General features: G+C 46.7%; 2 protein-coding genes across 3 annotated transcripts in view; both read left to right on the top strand.

Annotated features, from left to right (window-relative positions):
* The window catches only part of sh2b3 (SH2B adaptor protein 3), a 23445-nt gene extending 18713 nt beyond the window's left edge, over window positions 1-4732 (top strand). The window contains exons 5-8 of the mRNA XM_063018007.1: window positions 2196-2287; window positions 2643-2857; window positions 3620-3791; window positions 3909-4732. Of these exons, the coding sequence (XP_062874077.1) occupies window positions 2196-2287; window positions 2643-2857; window positions 3620-3791; window positions 3909-4243 (814 nt within the window). The 3' untranslated portion in view covers window positions 4244-4732. The remainder of the gene's footprint in view (window positions 1-2195; window positions 2288-2642; window positions 2858-3619; window positions 3792-3908) is intronic.
* Window positions 4733-9623: 4891 nt separating this feature from the next.
* gak (cyclin G associated kinase) overlaps window positions 9624-20000 on the top strand; it is an 18361-nt gene continuing 7984 nt past the window's right edge. For both annotated transcript variants that reach the window (XM_063017468.1, XM_063017467.1), the window contains exons 1-15: window positions 9624-9889; window positions 13237-13298; window positions 13495-13554; window positions 14068-14182; window positions 14341-14483; window positions 14690-14815; window positions 15484-15573; window positions 16695-16830; window positions 17201-17313; window positions 17844-17919; window positions 18056-18179; window positions 18713-18762; window positions 18992-19140; window positions 19294-19416; window positions 19586-19719. In XM_063017468.1, coding sequence (XP_062873538.1) covers window positions 9757-9889; window positions 13237-13298; window positions 13495-13554; window positions 14068-14182; window positions 14341-14483; window positions 14690-14815; window positions 15484-15573; window positions 16695-16830; window positions 17201-17313; window positions 17844-17919; window positions 18056-18179; window positions 18713-18762; window positions 18992-19140; window positions 19294-19416; window positions 19586-19719 — 1634 coding nt within the window. In that variant the 5' untranslated portion in view covers window positions 9624-9756. The remainder of the gene's footprint in view (window positions 9890-13236; window positions 13299-13494; window positions 13555-14067; window positions 14183-14340; window positions 14484-14689; window positions 14816-15483; window positions 15574-16694; window positions 16831-17200; window positions 17314-17843; window positions 17920-18055; window positions 18180-18712; window positions 18763-18991; window positions 19141-19293; window positions 19417-19585; window positions 19720-20000) is intronic.

The raw sequence follows: 20000 nt of genomic DNA, 5'->3' as shown, positions 1-20000 counted from the left end.
ACAGTACGGCAGAACTCAGTGTGTGACCGGCGATGTTGCTCTCGCTGTGGTTTAGTGGAGTCCCAGGCTTTACTGTTTAAGGTGCTGATGGAGTTGAAGGCGAGTGAGATGTGTCCTCTACAGGGTGGTCCTGGTGAGCTGTGATATAGGTGTGATGTAGGGTTAGGGTCATCACGGTTCTCTCCGAACCTCCACAGGCGTCGTTCTGCTCGCGGCTCCCAGCGCAGCGTTCTCTAAACCAGAGCGACGAGCTACAGCGACAGGAAGGAAGTCAAATTCGTGCTCGCACAAAATAGCAGGGGTTTTTCCCCCCAGGTACCGTACCCGTCCCCGAACCTGTCCACGATTAAAGGAGCTCGAAGCGTGTGGTGCAGGGAGGCGAGAAACCACAGAGAACTCGACACGACGGGTTCAGTCTAAATAAATACTGATCACATCAAATACCAACGGTGACACCATCAGGTTCTTACAGCACCATCAGAACCATCACGGACCTCCAGAAACATGAACCACCAAGAACCTGCACAATGAGGAACCAGAATGCTCCTCAACATCAGTCCTACAGGCTGCTGGAGAAACAGAACATCACCCTTCCAAAAGATCTTCCACAGTGCATGAATGGCATCCTCATCCTGGAAGAGACCACTCTCATCAGGATAGACATGTTACATCAGAGTTATCAGTCGAGTCCCCCAGACCCACCAGAGGGGAGCTGTCCGGGTCTAACATTCAGACATGAACTGTTCTCCTGGTGTATGCAACACATTCTATGAGACACCACAACTCATGCTGAGCTCCTGCCATCTTCACCCAGGATGAGTCTGGATGTGCGGATGTGCAGATGATGGTGGGATGAGAACTGATCGGTTCTATCATGCACCATTATGTTCATTCAGCTCCGTCCTTTTATTTATGATCAGAGTGTCGCCTGTATGTATGCTAGTAACGTGTGTGTGTGTGTGTGTGTGTTTCACTTCTTTATCGTGGTGGTACTAAGAAATAGAGACAGAAGGAGAAGCAGAGAGAGAGAGAGAGAGAGAATCTCATGATCTGAACTCAGCACATTCTCACCCGTCTCCCCACCATCTCACCCCCCCATATCCCTGTCTCACCCTCCATCTCACCCCCCTACACCCCCGTTTCACCCCTCATTCTCATCCCTTGAGTGTGTTGCTATGTGTGTGTCTGTAGTGTGTGTATTTGTGTATTAGTGTATTTGTGTGTGTTAGTGTGTATTAATGTGTGTGTGGTAATGTATTTAAATGTGTGTCTGTAGTGTGTATGTGTAATAGCGCATTTGTGTGTGCTAGTGTGTGTCTGTATTAGTGTGTGTGTGTGTGTAATAGTGTATTTGTGTGTGTTAGTGTGTATTAATGTGTGTGTGTGTGTGTGTGTGTAATAGTGTATTAGTGTGTGTTAGTGTGTATTAATGTGTGTGTGTGTGTAATAGTGTATTAGTGTGTGTGTGTGTGTGTGTGTGTAATAGTGTATTTGTGTGTGCTAGTGTGTGTCTGTATTAGTGTGTGTGTTAGTGTATTAGTGTGTGTGTGTGTGTAATAGTGTATTTGTGTGTGTTAGTGTGTATTAATGTGTGTGTGTGTGTGTGTGTGTAATAGTGTATTAGTGTGTGTTAGTGTGTATTAATGTGTGTGTGTGTGTAATAGTGTATTAGTGTGTGTGTGTGTGTGTGTGTGTGTGTAATAGTGTATTTGTGTGTGCTAGTGTGTGTCTGTATTAGTGTGTGTGTTAGTGTATTAGTGTGTGTGTGTGTGTGTAATAGTGTGTGTGTGTGTGTGTGTGTGTAATAGTGTATTAGTGTGTGTTAGTGTGTATTAATGTGTGTGTGTGTGTGTGTGTAATAGTGTATTAGTGTGTGTTAGTGTGTATTAATGTGTGTGTGTGTGTGTGTGACACAACATTTGGCTCTTCCAAGAATTACACGACACACTTCCTGACTCGACCCATAAGCCTTTGTGCACGGTAACTTCCTCTACAGCCAGTACACACACACACACACACACACACACACACACACACACACACACACACACACAGTGAGCTATATAAATGCACAAACACAGTTACAGTGGTGTGAAAAAGTATTCCCCCCCTCCGTTTGTGATTGCATCTGTTGTATATTCATCACACTGTGTGTGTGTGTGTGTGTGTGTGTGTGTGTGTGTGTGTGTGTGTAGATCTGACGGTGTAGATGCAGAGCTGATCTGTTTTCCTGTAGCTGAGTCTGTAGCAGCAGTACAGAGAGAAAGCACCGAGTCCAACACCCAGGGTAACACACACACACACTAACACACACACACACACACACACACACACTAACACACACACACACACACACACACACACACACTAACACACACACACACACTAACACACACATTAACACACACACTCACACACACACTCATACACACTAACACACACACAAACACTAACACACACACACTAACACACACACACACTAACACACACACTAACACACTCACACACTAACACACACACACACACACACACTCACACACACACACACACACACACACACACACACAGTGTTGGAGTTGATCAGCAGGTGGCGCTCCACCACCCCCTGATCCAGCGTGTAACTCGGCTCCGTCTGCTTCCAGCTGCTCCCGGTTTCACTCTGCCGGAGCAGGGCTACCACAAGACGCATCACTTCCTGTCCTCTTACCCATGGTTCCACGGGCCCATCTCACGCGTACGTGCAGCGTACCTGGTGCAGCACGCAGGGGTCAGAGGTCACGGTAACTTCCTGGTGAGGCAGAGCGAGACGCGCAGGGGGGATTACGTCCTCACCTTCAACTACCAGGGTAGAGCCAAGGTAACCTTCATCATCATCTTCATCATTATCATCATCACACCTTCATCATCACCATTTATTACCTTCATCATCATCATTATCATTTTAACCCTCATCATCATCTTCATCACCACACCTTTATCATCACACCATCATCATCATTATAACCTTCATCTTCATCATCATAACCTTTATCACCTTCAACACATTCATCATCTTAATCATTACTGTAACTTATTGAAATAATTATTTTAATAATATAGATAAATATTAAATAAAATTACAATAATAATAATAATTTATTATATTAATAATAGTTAAAAAATAAAAAATATTATTATAAAAGTAAATAATACTAACTAAATAAATAATAACAATTATTATTAATAATAAATATCAAAAATAAATAAATAACAAAAATAAAATAAATAATACTAACAAGAATGTTAATAATAATTATTAGTAATAAATATAACAATAATAAATATAAAAATAATATTGTTTTAGAAAAAATCATAAATAATACTAATAATACATTTAATAAATAATAATAATAAATATAATAATAACAGTAATAATGTAGTAATTACTATTTTTGCTATTATTACTATTTTAATCATTTGCAATATCATTAATGTTGTTATGATTTATTTATTTGTTATTATTGTATTTTATGTGCACCAATATTTTTATTATCATCATAAATATAAAATCTGAATATTTATTTTACTGAATGATTTCATTATTATTAATTATTATTATTATGTTTTATTTGGGTTCCAGCACCTGCGCCTGTCTCTGACTGATTGGGGTCAGTGTCGGGTTCAGCACCTCCGTTTCTCCTCCGTGGTCGACATGCTCTCACACTTCCGCGTCTGTCCCATCCCGCTGGAGTGTGGGGCGGCGTGTGACGTCCTGCTGGCCAATTACGTGCTGGCCACACCCGTCCATTCAGGTAAGATCATCCCAGAGTCACTGAAACATGGAGCTTTTAATCCCGTCACCTGTCAGTGAGTGGTCTCCTCCAGGATGACGGTGTACAGTAATGTAAACACTCTGTGTGTGTGTGCAGGGTCGTGTTCTTCAGCAGGTTCTCCAGTGTTGGTTCCGTTCTCACGCTGCAGTTCAGAACCCAGTCTGGCTCACCTGGGACTCGAAGCGCCCGCCGGCGTCACCTCACCCGTGGGGGCCTCCTCGGGCCCCGCTCTCCCACCGCGCTCCGCCCCGGGCCCCGCTCAGGGCCCCTCCTTCGTCCTCCACCGCAGCGAGTCTGTGGGGCGGCGGACTCTCCTCCGACACCCGAACCCCCTCCCCCCGCTCCTGCACAGCCGGGACTCTGATTACGAGCTGGAGCCGCTCAGCAGGGGCCACAAGAGGGCCATCGATAACCAGTACATGTGCTTATGAACCGCGGGGACGCACAGAAACACAGGGCCGGCGGGGGGCGCCAGAGAGGCCGGGACGCCGCACGAGTGCACGGGGAGAAACGCCACGCCCGCTGTGAGGTTCGGACGGGTCCAGAGAGGAGCAGATTCAGCACTGACACACCCGACCACGCCCACCGTGAACGCTCCTCTGATCCACTCACTGCTAGCAAAGTGTTAAGTGTCCTTTACTAACCAACACCAGCACAGACTGACCAGTTAACTAACACCAGCTAACTAACACCAGCTAACTAACACCAGCTAACATCACTGTGTCGTACCTGTGTGTGTGTGTGTGTGTGTGTACAGGTGTGTGTGTGTGTATGATTGTGTACAGGTGTGTGTGTGTGTGTGTGTGTGTGTATGATTGTGTACAGGTGTGTGTGTGTGTGTGTGTGTGTATGATTGTGTACAGGTGTGTGTGTGTGTGTGTGTGTGTGTGTGTGTGTGTGTATGTGTGTATGATTGTGTACAGGTGTGTGTGTGTGTGTGTGTGTGTATGTGTGTATGATTGTGTACAGGTGTGTGTGTGTGTGTGTTAAGTGCCTATAAACATTCACACCAGCTCGTTCAGCACTTATTAACACCTTATGAAGCACAAATCCAAAGATGAGACTGAAATGTTGCACTATGTTACACAGGCTTTACTGGGGGGAGGGGGGGGCTGACCCTGACCCTGACCCCCCAGGACTGACCTGTGGACTCACGTCTGCCTTAATAACTCCAGATCTGCCAGTAATATCAGATTAAATATAAACATCCGTGTTTTATATCTCACAGGTTCGATTCAGATCAGGAACTGTTGCTTTCCGAGTGCTAATTCATGAACGTTAGCACGTCGTTCAGTCTGGTCTGGATTAGCGAAGCGCTACGGTGGCGTGTTTAGATCAGTAATCTGACTGAACGTCGTAGCTTTGTCGTAGACTTGTTTTCGTTAGCATCGAGTCTGCCGAGGTTCTGCACTCGTTGTTAGCGTATTGGCGCGTTAGCGAGACGCCCTGCGGACGTTTATCTGATCGATAAATCTATTCCCGTTCACACATCACAATGGTTTCAGCTAATCAGCTCGGCTAAAGGAAAGCAACGGTATCTAACGCCGCTACGCCTGCTTTTTAACCCCAGCACAGTGGGCGGAGCCTGACTTGCACCTGATCAGCCAATCACAGACGTGATCTCTACCCTGCCTGTTCTAGTTGGTCTAATTGTCTAAGGCATAACCAGTTAGCTACAAGTTTTAGCGGCAAGCAGACTAGCAGACATTAAGCTAGCGCTACGTTGTGTGATTAACACCAGGCGTCATGTTTGCTAGCGAGTGATTAAACGACAGGGCTGAAAGTATGTGGACGCCCATCAGAAGTGCTTACACGTGCTTACTTTGGGGAGGACCGTTATCCCTTCCAGCTCCATGAGACTGCGCTCTGGTGCTCCCCCCTGTGGTGTGGAGGAACTGCAGTGCTAAAGAATGATGGGTACAAATTCCCACAGACACACTCCAAAATCTTAGAGCCTTTCCAGAAGAGTGGAGACTGTTACGACCACAAAAACTATAATAATGCGACCTGGATGTCTAACAAGCTCATAGTCAGATGTCCACATACTTTTGACCATACAGTCCGTTATGTTGATTGAGTAAGCTGATACTTATTAAGGCTGTGATTGGCTGATTGGATACAGCCCCGCCCTCTCTTGGCTCCGCCCCTCCTGATGTTAGCAGTGGCTCAGTGCATTTACATAATAACGTTCTGATAGCTAACAGGAGCGGCACTATGCTTCATGCATAGGTTCACATCCCCCCGTCACGAGTGCATTAGCATTTACTACCCCCCCCCCCCCCATAGACTCGAGCACGAATGGACGATTCCGTGATTCACTACCTCGCACGGCATTGTGGGACGTCTGTTCACCTGACCGGATCCTCTTCTCCTCGTGCTGCTTCACCCTCCGACCCTGAATGTGTGTGTGAGAGCGAGAACACTGGAGGACGATCCGGTGATCTCACACTGGCGTCCTTTCATCGGCTCTTCGTTAATATTCAGCAGGGCTCCTCGTACCCTGCAGACCAGACCAGCTCGGACCGGACCGGATCCATCACCCCGCTCTCGGTCAGGGTTCGAGGATTCGGTATCACCGCTGCTTCCTTTATGATCAGGACAGACGTGAAGAATCCAGATTTAAAGGGCCGGTCGGTGACACTAGGTGGCGCTGTACTCCTCATCGTCATGTTTATGTGTGTGGATCATGGACTGGTCCTGATCTGAGCTCCTGACCTCCTGAGCTGCATTTCCTCCTCATACAAAACAAACACTTTTATTTTCTGTGATCATGATCAGCTGATGAATGTAAATCTCCTCCAGGTTCGGCTCCGGTCACACCACGTCAGGATCACCAGTGTCTGAAAGGACTTTTATTTTATGGGTTTTGCAGCTATAATTTCACACCCTGACCGCTCCGCTGTGCTGTACTGACCTCTAAAGTCACGGTGCTTTGTGCTGATAATCGTTTCATTAAAGCTGAATGATGTGGTCAGTCAGGAGACTGCAGTATGATCGCAGTATAACGCAGTAGCTACGCTGGCTAACACGCGCGTTGACACTATGAACAGGAGTGTAGAGCTGATGGAGTGTCCGACAGAATGGACACACTCAAACCCCCAGTGTAAAAAAGACATGACGCTGCTACAGCGCCCTCTAGTGCTTGTATTGAATCATAAATTCCTGACACGCTTTAAAAGCGTTTGTGTTGAGGATGTGTTTCCTGTTGCTCTAACTCAGTGCTCTCCAACCACAGACTGCGGACCAGTACCGGTCAGCGGGTCATTTACTACCGGGCTGCACAGAAAGAATAAATAATTAGAGACGCTACAAGAGCAATTACATTCCCAACACACTTCAGCTGTTATTGTTACTAATCACCACTAGGTGGGAGCAGCGTCTCGTTGCATCTACAAAAGCTCAGGACTCACACTGATTATTTGTTCTATAGTTCTTCTATTTTAAATCCTCCCGCCTCCGCCGATCCATGAAATTATATCTTATATGAAGACGGTCCGTGGTACAGAAGATGTTGGGGATCGCTGCTCTTACTGACCACGTTAGCTGAGCTTACTAACAACCGAGCGCTGCTGTGTTTACGTCCTGAAATAAAATCGTATTCATGAAGCTGTGAAACCCGATTACATTCCCACGTGAGTGACTGACCGTGGTCACTTAGCAGAGCCGTGTGAGGGGCAGGTTTGTGGTGTGACCGGAGCTTAACGGAGGAATGAAGTCATGTAGTGTCACTACCTAACAACGTTCCATCCCGCTCAGGATCCTCCTGATACTAACAATCACCTTATAGATTCAGATCGTTCCTGCTAAGGGAACACAGCGAGCACAGACTGACCACAGACGTGTTACTCAGCCTGGTCCATGAGGAGACGTCAGAACTGGTCGGTTCTGAGTCTGGATTAATGTTCTGAACTTTAATTGTAACAGGAGAGCGGAGGTGAGCTGGTTCACGTGTGACGTATGTGAGAGGTCGTTGTGCTCGCTGGGTTCCTGGTCAGTATTGATAGTTTTTTATTATCTGGACTGTTTCCTATTTTCATACTGTTGATGTTGATGATGATGATGATGATGATGATGATGAAGATGTTTTTGAGCGCTGTAATCCCACAGGCTTCACCCTCGCTACATTTCACTGCTCCTGAAATCTGCTTCCACTTCCTACGGATTTTCTCTTCCTCTTCATGTAGCCACACGTGAATTAAATTATATGAACTGTATATGAGATCCTTCTTTCTTTTTTACAGAAAAAAATAAATGTTAATTTTTTTTAACAAACCACCGAGTCCTGATGGGTTCTGATGGGTTCTGATGGGTATCTGGGTGGCTTTCATACTGTGGGTGGTAACAGAGGGTCAGGAACACAAAGCTCTTAGCGTCCCAGGATCGATTTCTTTACGTTATGAAATGTGTCGGGACGCGACTCGATCACAAGCTGCGCTCTTGAGAACGAACCGTACGTGTTCCTGTACTCTCCGAGTGTGAGTGTGTTTATCTCCAGTCTGTCACGGCAAAGCGGTTCCGTTAAATTCATACAAAGTCCGAGTTTGTTCAGCACCACAAAGAAACTTAATGTAAAGTGGGAACAGATGAGGAACTGATTAGTGATGGTGTTCTGGGTTTGTCCAGTAGAACCACATTAGCACTCAGATACTAGAATAATTCATGTTAAAAATACACTTTAATAAAGTTCAGCAATTTTATTAACGTTAGCAAACTGTGGTGCTGAAGATTGCTGATGAAGTTTACATTTTTCATTCAATCTTCAGTCCTTGTTTCTCTGTAAAGTACAGCAGAACGATATCTGAAGCGATTTCTACCCTCCAATTCTGGCATTTAGTCGACATTCTTATCCAAAACCGGACACAGTTTGAACAATTGAGGGTTTAAGGTCTTGCTCAGGGGGCCAATAGTGCTACTCTGATGTGAAGATGATGAAAGGCTTGAGCTTCACTGATAAGCTAATGAAACAGTTTGGGTGCAACACTGTCAGCATCACATTTGCATTTAGCGACGTACAGTTGTATGCAAATGAGGGTCAAGGCCCCAACAGTGGAAACAGTAGTACCACTACCACCTGAGGAAAACATGACCGAACATTCTGGTGAGCGTGTACTGCAGTAGGTGTGTTTGCAGACCAAGCTTAACCGATTAAACAGGAGGAATCTGGTGACCGGGGTGGCACGGTGGCTCGGTAGGTAGCACTGTCACCTCACAGTAAGAAGGTCCTGGGTTCAATCCCCAGACGGGGCGGTCCGGGTCCTTTCTGTGTGGAGTTTGCATGTTTTCCCCGTGTCTGTGTGGGTTTCCTTCTACAGTCCAATAACATGCAGTCAGGTTACCTGGAGACACTGAATTGCCCTAAAGGTGTGTGTATATGTATTTGTATGTGTGTGTATGTAAGTGTGTATTTGTGTGTGTGTGTGTGTGTTTGTTCTTGTGTGTGTTTATGTGTGTGTGTATTTGTGTGTGTTTGTTCTTGTGTATGTGTATGTACGTGTGTGTGTGTGTGTGTGTGTATTTAAATGTGTGTGTGTGTGTGTGTGTGCCCTGCGATGAACTGTAACCCCGTCCAGGGTGTTACTGTGTGCCTTGCGCCCATTGAAATGCCGGGATGGGCTCCAGCATCCCCCGCGACCCTGACTGGATAAGAGAAGACGGTGAGTGGGGGTGGATCAGGTGAGCTGCAGGTGAAACCGCCGCAGGACTCTGAGCCATAATGGAGGGCGGGACGCTGCCCACGTCGTGACGTCACCCAGGCTCCACGTCCTGACGTGTGGGTCGGACGGAAACACGGAAGTGATCCGATCTGCTGCTGCTGGAGAGTAAAATGGCTGAGTAGCGAGAGAGAGAGCGGACCGGTCCGGACTCCAGATTAAATAAACAGAACAGAGCTTCCGGCGCGTGTTGGGAGTGCGGCAGGTGGATTGGTGTGAGCGTGTGGAGCGGGATGTCTCTGTTCCAGTCAGCGCTCGGCTTGCTGGGCTCAGGCGGAGCGGCGAGCCGGGATCAGCACAGCTTCACCGGGCAGGTGGTGGAACTCGGGGAGACCAAGCTGAGGATCAACCGGGTGATCGCCGAGGGTACAACACCCTAAATATTATTATTATATTATTATTATTATATTATTATTTATTATTAATAATCACCTGAACTGTGTGAGGCACCGACACTCCACATCAGCTAGCATAACTCATGCTAATGCTAACAATATCACACTGAGAGAATCACATTATTATTATTATTATTATTATTATTAGCATTAAAATGCTTTTATTTCAGTATTATTAATATTTAAACTGCTTATTCAGATTAAAATCAGGTTGTTTTATTGATCCAGGGTGACTGAATGTCTGTAGCTGGTCATGATCGCTGTGACAGCATCACCTGATACACCTGTATTCATCATGAGGAGGATTCACGGTGTTCCGCACACTTATACACACACCAGCTTTACATGCTTCTCCTGACTAAACTGCACACAAACACTAACTATAAACACTGGGGAAGGTCCCACCTGCAGTCCAGGTCCGGATTGGTCCAGTTTTAACCTGTGGAATTTAAAAGAAAAGTGAAACGCGCTGTACGGAACTCTGTTATGGGTAACACAAAACCGTACAGCTGGAATGACAGTTTGTAGTGCTGCTCACTTGGGTTTATTCTGCTTACTGCTTGAGTTTGGTATGTTCTCTACACGTTTCTCTCGTTTCTTTAAAGCACTCCGGTAGGTGGATTGGCAGGTTGCCTCTGGTTGTGTGCATGTGATCTGCACTGATGGACCTGGTACCATGTTCAGTGTGGATTCTCACCCTGTGCCCGGTGTTTTTGAACGAGGCTCTGAACCCCTGTGACCCTGATCAGGCGAATGACAGATTAAACAGCCCAGTTTAAAGCATGTCAGATATTCATCCGACTGTCCAGGAGATCGATCAGAATTTATTATAAAATATATGGACGCCACTTTAGATGGTTAATGTGGTGATGTGGTGCGTTTTACTGTCTAAACTTTGTATTTTGGCCTCATGATTCATTCTCTGTGTCCATATAAATAGGGCGAAGCTACCTGCACACACTAGACCGGGAATTCCAGAAAGCAGAATGTAGATGTTATTATCAGATTGAACCACTTGAAGTTTAAATTCAGGGTTTCATCCAAACAAACATTAATATTTGTGTGGGGGACACACACTGTTCCATTCTGAGCTCTGTGTGTGTGTGTGAGTGTGAGTGTGAGTGTGAGTGTGAGTGTGTGTGTGTGTGTGTGTGTGTGTGAGTGTGTGTGTGTGTGTGTGTGTGTGTGTGTGAGTGTGAGTGTGAGTGTGTGTGTGTGTGTGTGTGTGTGTGTGAGTGTGAGTGTGTGTGTGTGTGTGTGTGTGTGTGAGTGTGTGTGTGTGTGTGAGTGTGAGTGTGAGTGTGTGTGTGTGTGTGTGTGTGTGTGTGTGTGAGTGTGTGTGTGTGTGTGAGTGTGAGTGTGTGTGTGTGTGTGAGTGTGTGTGTGTGTGTGTGTGTGTGTGAGTGTGTGTGTGTGTGTGTGTGTGTGTGTGTGAGTGTGAGTGTGAGTGTGAGTGTGAGTGTGTGTGTGTGTGTGTGTGTGTGTGTGTGAGTGTGAGTGTGAGTGTGAGTGTGTGTGTGTGTGTGTGTGTGAGTGTGTGTGTGTGTGTGAGTGTGAGTGTGTGTGTGTGTGTGTGTGTGTGTGTGAGTGTGAGTGTGTGTGTGTGTGTGTGTGTGTGTGTGTGAGAGTGTGTGTGTGTGTGTGAGTGTGTGTGTGTGAGTGTGTGTGTGTGTGTGTGTGTGTAAGATAACCTGTAACTAGAAACTTTAAAGACTTCTTTGATTCTGCTATTCATTGACCTGTTGCCATGGTTACAGCCTTGTGTGTGTGTGTGTGTGTGTGTGTGTGTGTATGACAGAACCTTAAGGGCATGGGAGAGAAGTTACTAGGGGAGGGGTTTACACAGAATCCATGTTGTAGCACATGCAGAAGGTGGGTTGGCGTCATGTTGTTGAAACACCAGGTGCGTCTCTGAAAAACATGTCGTCTTTCAGCATTATGGATTTGTCACAGGTGTGTAAGTTACACCAGCACGCCTCCACACCAGGACAGACGCTGGGTGTTGATCTTTGTGTTGGTTGCATTAGGGAAGGTCCTTCTCCTCTTTGGTTAGAAGAACACGACGTCCGTTTATTCAGGAAATGATCTTGGACTCGTCAGACCACATCAGATGAGGTTAGTAAAGGACTGTAGATCTTACACTGATAACGTCTCCCAGCTCAACCGTCCTCATTCCTGAATAACTCAACCTTCATCGTCACACCATCACCTGTTTACCTGTGAAAAGCTCCAAAGCAAGTGTTACACTGACCCGTCCCAACTGTTTTTGAAAGATTATTCAACTTATATATAAGTTCATGAAATTCCTGTAATTCCAAGTTTCCACATCACTGCGTTCTGCTCTCATGTACGTTTGAGCCGCCGTCCCAACTCTTTGTGGTGTGTGTTTCCTGTTAGGTGTTCCACTGAAACCTGAATCCACTCTGTTTACATCTCATTTCAACAATCAAGAGCAGTACAGGAATACACACACACACACACACACACACACACCCTAAGCAATTAAAACGTGTGTGTGCGTGTGTGTGTGTGTGTGTGCGTGTGTGTGTGTGTGAACAATTGTTAATGACTTTCTTATCAATGCTGATTTCTTAACGATTCGACTCCTTTATGATTCACTATTTACTTTTTGACTCTTTATTGATTCCCTCCTTAGTGTCGACTCCTAAATGATTCCTTTATTAGCATCAGCTCCTTATTGGTTGTCTAAGCAGTGTTGCTTTTTATGAATCGACTCAGTTAACGATTCCTCTGCCAGTGTTGATTTTTGTAATGATTCTTTTCAATAGTATTGACTCTTAGTGTCGACTCCATAATGATTCACTTTTTAATATCAACTAATTTAATGATTCTCTCACTGTTTGCTTTTTTATTCCTTAATGATGATTTTCATTAGTATCGACTCTTGCGATTCCTTTTAGGAGTTGACTCCTTAATGATTCTCTCATTAGTGTTGACTCCTTAATGATTCCTTTATAAGCGTCAACTCCTTAAATGGTTGTCGATTTTTATAATTCTCTTATCTGTATCGACTCAGTAAACGATTCCTGTACCAGTGTTGATTTCTGTAATGATTCGTTCAGCACTTTTGACTCTTCAGGGCTGTGAGTGAAGTTCCGCAAATGCTGTAACGGTGCAGATGTGTTTCCAGGTGTTTTACTCCCCTGGGAATGACCACCACACACACACACACACACACACACACACACACATATACAGAGTGTTAATGGGGTGTTGTGTGTCTCTCTCTGTGTGTGTGTGTGTGTGTGTGTGTGTGTGTGTGTGTGTGTGTGTGTGTGTGTGTGTGTGTGTGTGCAGGTGGTTATGCATTCGTGTACGAGGCTCAGGATCTGAGTAACGGTAAAGAATACGCTCTGAAGGTACGAGTGCTTCACACAGGAAACATCTCCAACATAAACATCATCACAATTACAGTTTATAGTCCAGCACAGAGCTCAGGGACTTTCACTACAGCACACACACACACACACACACACACACACACACACACACACACACACACACACACACACACACACACTGAACTAATCCCCTCATCATGTTGTGTGTTTACAGAGACTGCTCTCAAATGAAGAGGAGAAGAACAAGGTCATCCTGCAGGAGATCTGCTTTATGGTAACCTCTCAGCCTCATCATTCCCTCTGCAGTGCTGGGGCTTAGACACTCAGACACTGTTGGCTGTGCCTGAGGGAGGAAGGTTGATAGTTTCATAGAGAGGTAGAGGTGCCTGCACGGGTGGTGCATGCTGGGAATTTTTGGCCAGTGCCAGGGTGGTGCGAGCAGCAAAGGCTTATGTTTCCAGAATTGGAAATGAGTAGACTGGGGTAAAAAAAGGGGTAAAAGATGCCCCCATCACCCAAAGGAAGGGCATTACATAAAATTAAAGCAGAAACAGTGAGGGGAAGCTGCTCTGTAAATGCTACCAGACTATTTAGCACCAACAGATAAGAACTAAAGTATGTGGACGCCACCACAATCACATCATGTAGCAGATCCAGACCCCAGCATTAAAAAAAAATCCCATAATCCCACGTGTCTGATTACCACTGTGTGTGTGTGTGTGTGTGTGTGTGTGTGTGTGTGTGTGTGTGTGTGTGTGTGTGTGTGTGTGTGTGTGTGTGTGTGTAGAAAAAGCTCTCCGGTCACCCGAACGTGGTTCAGTTCTGCTCCGCTGCTTCTATTAGTAAAGAGGAATCAGATACGGGCCAGGCGGAGTTCCTTATCCTCACCGAGCTCTGTAAAGGTACACACACACACACACACACTCACGCACACACACACACACACACACACACACACTCATCATCGGTTCGGTCCAGCAGCGCTCCTCATGTTTTTGTCCCCGGCCCTTTGTACTCGTGACGCCCACTTCCTGTTTCCTCCTCCTCACACTTCCTGCAGGTCAGCTGGTGGACTTTGTGAGGAAGGTGGAGCTGAAGGGACCCATGTCATGTGACACCGTGCTGAAGCTCTTCTACCAATCGTGTCGTGCTGTCCAACACATGCACAAGCAGAAACCACCAATCATACACCGGGACCTGAAGGTGAGACTCCGCCCCTTTGTTTATTAATCATCAGTGATGGTGGTAATTAGTCTGTGATCGATTAATGAAGATCAGACAGATATTCCATCCTCTTACTCTGTGTGTGTGTGTGTGTGTGTGTGTGTGTGTGTGTGTGTGTGTGTGTGTGTGTGTGTGTGTGTGTGTGTGTGTGTGTGTGTGTGTGTGTGTGTGTGTGTGTGTGTTAGATTGAGAATCTGCTGATCAGTCAGCAGGGGACGATAAAGCTGTGTGATTTCGGCAGTGCCACCACCGTCGCCCACTATCCCGACTACAGCTGGAGCGCTCACAAACGGTCCATGGTGGAGGACGAGGTAACACACACACACACACACACACACACATGCACGAGGGTTCGAATCCCACTTACTACAAGCTTCCACTGCTGGGTCCCTGAGTAAGACCCTTAACCCCCTCTGCTCCAGGGATGCCACAAACGTGTGTGTGTGTGTGTGTGTGTGTGTGTGTGTGTGTGTGTGGAGACGAATTTCCAAAACCCTGGCCTTAAGATGGACTCTAAATGTCCAAAAGTATGTAGACATCCCTCCTAATTACAGACTTTAGGTGTTTCAGCCACACCTATTGCTAAGAGTGTAACAATACTGAGATTATTGCTTCTCTAAACAGCTGTACTGAATGATGGGTCAAAAATATACGGACAGCTTCAGTAATAATCTCATGCTGGTGTAAGTAGAATATCAGAGAGCGTGTTCATCAGACTGTACTGTAGATGAGGGATAATTGTATCGTGTGACGTCCACAGAGACGCATTTATATCAATATTATTGTGATTTCCTGAGTGGAATCCGGCGTTATTGAATCAGTCTGGACTCTGCCGAGCTCAACTCGGGATAATCTGTGTTTGTAGGTAAACAGTAACCATGGCAATACGGAGTTCAGGATGCATAACGAGCTCACGTTAATGAATATGTGACGTTCTGCACAGTGATGTTAATAATTGTGTGTGTGTGTGTGCGCTCAGATCACCAGAAACACGACTCCAGCCTACAGAACTCCAGAGATGATCGACCTCTACTCCAACTACCCCATCAACGAGAAACAGGACATCTGGGTGAGTGTGTGTGTGTGTGTGTGTGTGTGTGTCCCATCCTGTACGTTAGGCTGCAGTGCATTCTGATGATGATCAACCTGTATATATAACCGCAGTGTATACAGTACCAGTCAAAAGTTTGGACACACCTTCTCTTCAGTGGTTTTTCTTGATTATTTTTATTTTCTACATTGTACTGTAGATTAATAATGAAGACACCCAAACTATGAAGGAACACGTATGGAATTATGTAGTAAACAAAAAAAGTGTTAAACAAACCAGAATATGTTTTATATTTTACCAACTCTACCTCTGCACAGCACAACTGATGGTCTCAAACACATTAAAAAAGCAATAGGGCGCCCAGGTGGCGCAGCGGGATATTCCGCTGACGCACCAGCACCGAGTTTCTGAACCTCCCGGTTCGAGACTCGGTGTTGCCACCGGTCGGCTGGGCGCCATCTGGCGGGCATAATTGGCAGTGCCTGCAGGGTGGGGGACCGGACTATATGTGGGTGGGTGGGTCTTCATGCGCTGTGTAAGGACCCTGATTTGCAGAAGAGACGCCCGTGCACAATGCACGGACGAGAAGAGGAGGGCTGTACACGTGTTGAGAAGGCGTGGGGCAGCGGCGTGCTCTCCTTGGATGCAGGTCTGGTGTGCCTGTTAACAGCGGAAGACAGATTGGAAGTGCTAAAAAAAATTGGGAGAAAAATTGGGGAGAAAATTCGGAGAAAAAAAGAAAAAAAAAGAAAAAAAAAAAAGCAAGAAATTCCAGAAATTAACTCTAGACGAGGCACAAACATTAATTGAAAACTGTTCCAGGTGGCACCTCATGAAGCTGATTGAGAAAATGCCAAAAAGTGTGCAAAGCTGTCATCAGAGCAAAAGATGCTACTTTAAAGAATATAAAATATAAAACATATTCTGGTTTGTTTAATACTTTTTTGTTCACTACATAATTCCATATGTGTTCCTTTATAGTTTGGACGTCTTCAGTATTAATCTACAATGTAGAAAATAAAAAAAATCAACAAAAACCACAGCAATGAGAAACTGTGTCCAAACTTTTGACTGATACAGATATATACAGTACTGTATAGGTTGTGTATTATTAAGTGTCTCTCTTGTGCCCCCCTCAGGCTCTGGGCTGCATCCTGTACCTGCTGTGTTTTAAGCAGCACCCGTTCGAGGACGGAGCGAAGCTCAGCATCGTTAACGGCAAATACAGCATCCCTGAGAACGAGACCCGCTACACCGTCTTCCACCAGCTCATCCGTCAGTACCGCACCGACCACACCCACCGTGTTCCACACACTGTCCTCCTCCTCCTCCACCACCCTGCATTCACTATGAAATCCCTCTGTGTGCTTTCTAATGTCACGGGGCAACTAACAGAGTTACTAACCCCATACACCTCCTCTATGACCCGGACTAACCAAACGTGTCCACGCTGAGCTGCACCATCTGTAACTCACTGCATCGTCGACGTCCCGAGCCCTCTTCTGTCAGAATTGAGTGTGCGGTGTTAGAATGTGGTGTAAAGAGTACCAGCCCTGGACCCCTGAGCAGTGGAAATAGTAATATAATATAATCAGTACTGTGTGTGTGTGTGTGTGTGTGTGTGTGTGTGTGTGTGTGTGTGTAGGGTCCATGCTGAAGGTGAACCCCGATGAGCGTCTCTCCATCAGCGAGCTGGTGAATCAGCTGCAGGAAGTCGCCGCTGCTCGTAACGTCAACCCCAAATCCCCCATCACCGAGGTAACCAACCCACCTACTGCACTGCTGCATCTGCCTTACATTCATACAGCAGCTCCGCACTGATTGGCTGGTGTGTTTGTGTGCTGAGAGTGAGGTGAGTGAGTGAGTGAGGGTGAGTTTATGGGACGGGTTCTTCATGAATGAAGCTTTTAGGAGCAGCTGAGGAAACAAAGCTCTTATTGAGCCACACAGTGATGTTCCTCTGAGGAGCTCTCTCTCTCTCTCTCTCTCTCTCGCTCTCTCTCGACCCTTTCATCCGTCCGTCCTGTGATGATCCAGCTCTGATCTTCCTCCAACTGCTCCCTACTGGTGGACTGAAGCCCCAGTCAGACCAGAATCATACTGGTCACGTGGTTCTGTGGAGGATCAGATGGAGACGGAGAGCGAGCAGTTGTTGTTGTTTTCCCTCCTGGCGGCTTCCTCTCATTAGCCTCTGAATCAGCCTGTGTGTGTGTGTGTGTGTATGAGTGCACTGAGCGCGTGTGTACGAGTGTGTGAGGGTGCGCCGTAACGGTTATGTTCCTCTGCAGCTCCTGGAGCAGAACGGAGGATTCGGCAGCTCCACCTCGCTGTCCTCCACACACTCCAACAACACACACTCCTCAGGTAAGACCCCACCGCTTCAAAACACACCTCAGGGTACAGTGACGTTTCGTTCCTGCAGTGCATTGTGGGACCGGTGTGTGTACAGAATGGTTTCCGACCCTCGGTCTCTGTGGTGTGTGTCGTGGTGCTCGTGCAGGTGTGTACGGTGGGGACCCCGATCAGAACATGGGCGGGTTCCTGGACATCCTGCGAGGAGGGACCGAGCGCTTCCTCACCAACATCAAGGACACGTCCTCCAAGGTCATCCAGTCTGTGGCCAGGTGAGACCACGCCCTGAATACAGAGCCTCAGAGCTCTGGATTATCTGGAGACTGTACACGTGCTTCCTTCTGCTAACGTCTCACACAGTTTAAACATTTCTGTTATTTTCAGTTCTAGTTCTTTGGTTGATCATTTATTATTATTTGTTTTTGTTTTGTGTTTGTGTGTTTGGTGTGTTATGGTTGTGTAACTCCGTCCACCTCACACAGCTACAGGTACTTGGTTATTGGCGTGTGTGTGTGTGTGTGTGATTAGACTTAGTCCTGCTCTTTAGTCCATGTTTTCCAGCATTAACCATCTGTTATTATTATCTGACTAGCTTGCTCATTAACCAGATTGCTCGGTGTGTGTGTGTGTGTGTGTGTGTGTGCTGACAGTAGATGTAGTGCAGGTGTAGCTCGCCTCCGTGTACAGAAACGATGCACGTGAGGGTGCTGCTGTTAGTCTGATACCAGCAGACCGGCTGCAGCGCTGCTTGTTTTAAATCTTGCTGTTATTTGAACTCATCAGATGATGTTTGTGTTGGTTCCAGTTATGCTAAAGGAGACCTGGACCTGTCCTACATCACCTCCAGAGTAGCAGGTGAGAGATCACGCTGAGACCCCGGTCGTACCTGGTGTTACACCCGCCTCCTGGTGCCTGCAGGGTCTCGAGCATCTCCACTCATCTCTTATAATTACACTTTATCACTGTCAGGGTCAGTGTATGTGTACCGGTGCTTGTGTGTGTGATTGTTGGACCTAAATGAAGTGTGTGTGTGTGTGTGTGTGTGTGTGTGTGTGTGTGTGTGTGTGTGTGTGTGTGTGTGCAGTGATGTCATTTCCTGCTGAAGGGGTGGAGTCCGCTATTAAGAACAACATAGAGGATGTGCGCTTGTACCTGGACTCTCGGCACGCCGGTCACTACGCCGTGTTTAACCTGTGCAGACGATCATACAGACCTGCTCGCTTCCACAACCGGGTTAGAAACACACACACACACACACACACACACACACACACCGGTACACCGGTACAGAAGTGTGGAAACAGTCAGATGTGGAGACTTAACAGTATTAAAGTCTGAAACCCAACGTGTGTGTGTGTGTGTGTGTGTGTGTGTGTGTGTGTGTAGGTGTCGGAATGTGGCTGGCAGGAGCGGCGCGCTCCCACTCTGAGGAGTCTCTATACGGTGTGTAAGAACATGCACCAGTGGCTCAAACAGGACCAGAAGAACATCTGCATCGTCCACTGCCTGGTGAGTCCAGAGGAGCGGTGGGGTCAGTGAGAGACGTCCATCACACATCCATCACACCCTAGCAGCACCAGCACACGAACCTCAGAGCTGAAGAACACACACAGTTATTTATTCCTAGTGTGTGTGTGTGTGTGTGTGTGTGTGTGTGTGTGTGTGTGTGTGTGTGTAGGACGGGCGGGCGGTGTCGGCCGTGGCCGTGTGCTCGTTCCTGTGTTTCTGTCGGCTCTTCTCCACGGCTGAAGCTGCTGTTTACATGTTCAGCATGAAGCGCTGCCCACCGGGTATCACCCCCTCACACAAGAGGTAACACACACACTCACACACACACACACCCTCACACACACACCCTCACACAAGAGGTAACACACACACACACACACACACCCTCACACTCACCCCCTCACACACACACACTCACCCCCTCACACAAGAGGTAACACACACACTCACACACACACACACACACTCACACACACACCCTCACACAAGAGGTAACACACACACACACACACACACCCTCACACTCACCCCCTCACACACACACACTCACCCCCTCACACAAGAGGTACCACACACACACACTC

Source organism: Trichomycterus rosablanca, chromosome 21, assembly GCF_030014385.1.
Source record: "Trichomycterus rosablanca isolate fTriRos1 chromosome 21, fTriRos1.hap1, whole genome shotgun sequence".
NCBI classification, from domain to species: Eukaryota; Metazoa; Chordata; class Actinopteri; order Siluriformes; family Trichomycteridae; genus Trichomycterus; species Trichomycterus rosablanca.
The sequence above is the reverse complement of the archived record's forward strand: the minus strand, read 5'-3'. Positions and strand labels throughout refer to the sequence as shown.